Genomic DNA, 1,630 nt, shown 5'->3' with positions numbered 1-1,630 from the left:
GAGGGAGAGAGAGAGAGAGAGAGATTGATTTTCATTATTCCAAAAAAACCTTAAGATCACTGTTTCAAACTGCTGATGATAACTGAGTATCTGGCAACAGTGAACCATGGCAAAAGATGTCGCGTGTGCATGTTATCTGGCCTTAGGGTATACCCTCCATTTGCTTTTTTGAGACAGGGTCTCACTATGCAGGCCAAACTGGTCTCGAGCTCCCAGTAATCCTCCTGGCTTAGCCACCCAAGTGCTGGAGTTACAGGCAAACCCTGCTATGCCCACTCCTCCATTTTCAATGAGTTTAGTTACTTTAAATAACTAATTGAGGATTTGAATCTATCACCGATGGCTTCAAAGTAGGCAACTCTTTCTAGATAAAAATATATTTTGTACCAGTTAATTTGCTTTTAAATCAAATCACTCCTAAAGATAGTCTCAACAGGTCTGAAGGATAGGACTAAAACTAGAATCAAGTACAAAAGCAACTGCCAGAATGACAGAACAATAGCTGGCTTGATGAGAATTCTTTGTTCAAACTAGGCGTGATTATACCGGTAATCCCAGCACTATCTTCAAGGCTGAGGCAGGAATGGAAATTTAAGCCCAGCCTCAACAATTTATCCACTTAGGGAGAACTTGCCTCAAAATTTTAAAAAGGACAGAGTTATAGCTAAGTGTGAAGGCCCCGAGTTCAATCGCTAGTACCACAAACAAAACAAAACAAAACCTTTAAGGAGAGATTTGAATTTATAAAGACAGAGTAAGAAAGAATTTTTGTTTTTGGTAGAACTCTGTTCTCACCAACAAGTTCAAAGATTTACCCAGGGGCTTAGCAGATATTGAAAAAAAGAAAAGGATTTTTTTTGTTCTCAGAGCGATAAAGAAGGTAATGGGCACCAACCTTCTTTTATCAGAAAGTGGCTTGTCCTTGTGAAGCGCTGTGCAAGGAGCAAGTTGGCCCAGTCGAAGTCCCCTCTGACCCCATTCTGCCCAGGTTTGGCGCAGGGACCCCCTAACCAGCCTTAGAGCAGCTTGTGTCAACATGGCAGACCACCCTGGAGCTAAGGATTACCACGACCTAGCAGGAAACACAGAGATGGGAGTCAGATGGGCGGAGTTTGTACCAACCAACCTATACTCTAGGGAGCCAGGGGACCCAAGTTCGCCCAGCCTCCTAGTGTCCTGTTCAAGTTACGACCTGAATGGCTATCAGGCTGGTTAACACTGTTCTTTGACTGGACCTGGCAAGTGTGAGGTCCTGCTGATTCCCCGTATCTCCTCACCAACAAAGTCATATGCAAGTAAGTAGTGTACAAGCATAAATGATGACAGCATTTCAGCATATGGGAGACAGAATGGGAGGCAGTATTTCCAAAGCCCTGACCAACTATGGTTTCTCCCTTGGAGATAAAATAATGGGCCAGGAGATGATGATGCAACACACATGAAAGCAAAATGTCACCAACAAATGCAATCTCCAGACAGTGCTAAAAGCAAGAGCTTAACGCTGGGTGCTATACCAGGAGCACACAGTTCAACCTACCTGGGAGGCTGAGGCAGGAGGACTGCTTGAGCTCAGGAGTTTGAGACCAGCCTGGGGAATAAAGTGAGAGCCTAGCTTTTTTTTTTTTTTTTT

General features: G+C 43.8%; 1 protein-coding gene across 2 annotated transcripts in view; it reads right to left on the bottom strand.

Annotated features, from left to right (window-relative positions):
• The window catches only part of Kars (lysyl-tRNA synthetase), a 23,084-nt gene that overhangs the window by 13,699 nt on the left and 7,755 nt on the right, over nucleotides 1-1,630 (bottom strand). Inside the window, exon 2 of one of the 2 annotated variants that reach the window (XM_004625774.2) lies at nucleotides 896-1,072. The exons of the other annotated variant lie outside the window; for it this stretch is intronic. Coding sequence (XP_004625831.1) covers nucleotides 896-1,038 — 143 coding nt within the window. The 5' untranslated portion in view covers nucleotides 1,039-1,072. The remainder of the gene's footprint in view (nucleotides 1-895; nucleotides 1,073-1,630) is intronic. 2 annotated transcript variants of the gene reach the window in all.

The sequence above is a fragment of the Octodon degus genome, unplaced genomic scaffold (genome assembly GCF_000260255.1).
Source record: "Octodon degus isolate 3935 unplaced genomic scaffold, OctDeg1.0 scaffold00011, whole genome shotgun sequence".
Lineage (NCBI taxonomy): Eukaryota > Metazoa > Chordata > Mammalia > Rodentia > Octodontidae > Octodon > Octodon degus.
Note: the sequence above shows the minus strand (reverse complement) of the source record. Positions and strands in the feature narration are given on the sequence as shown.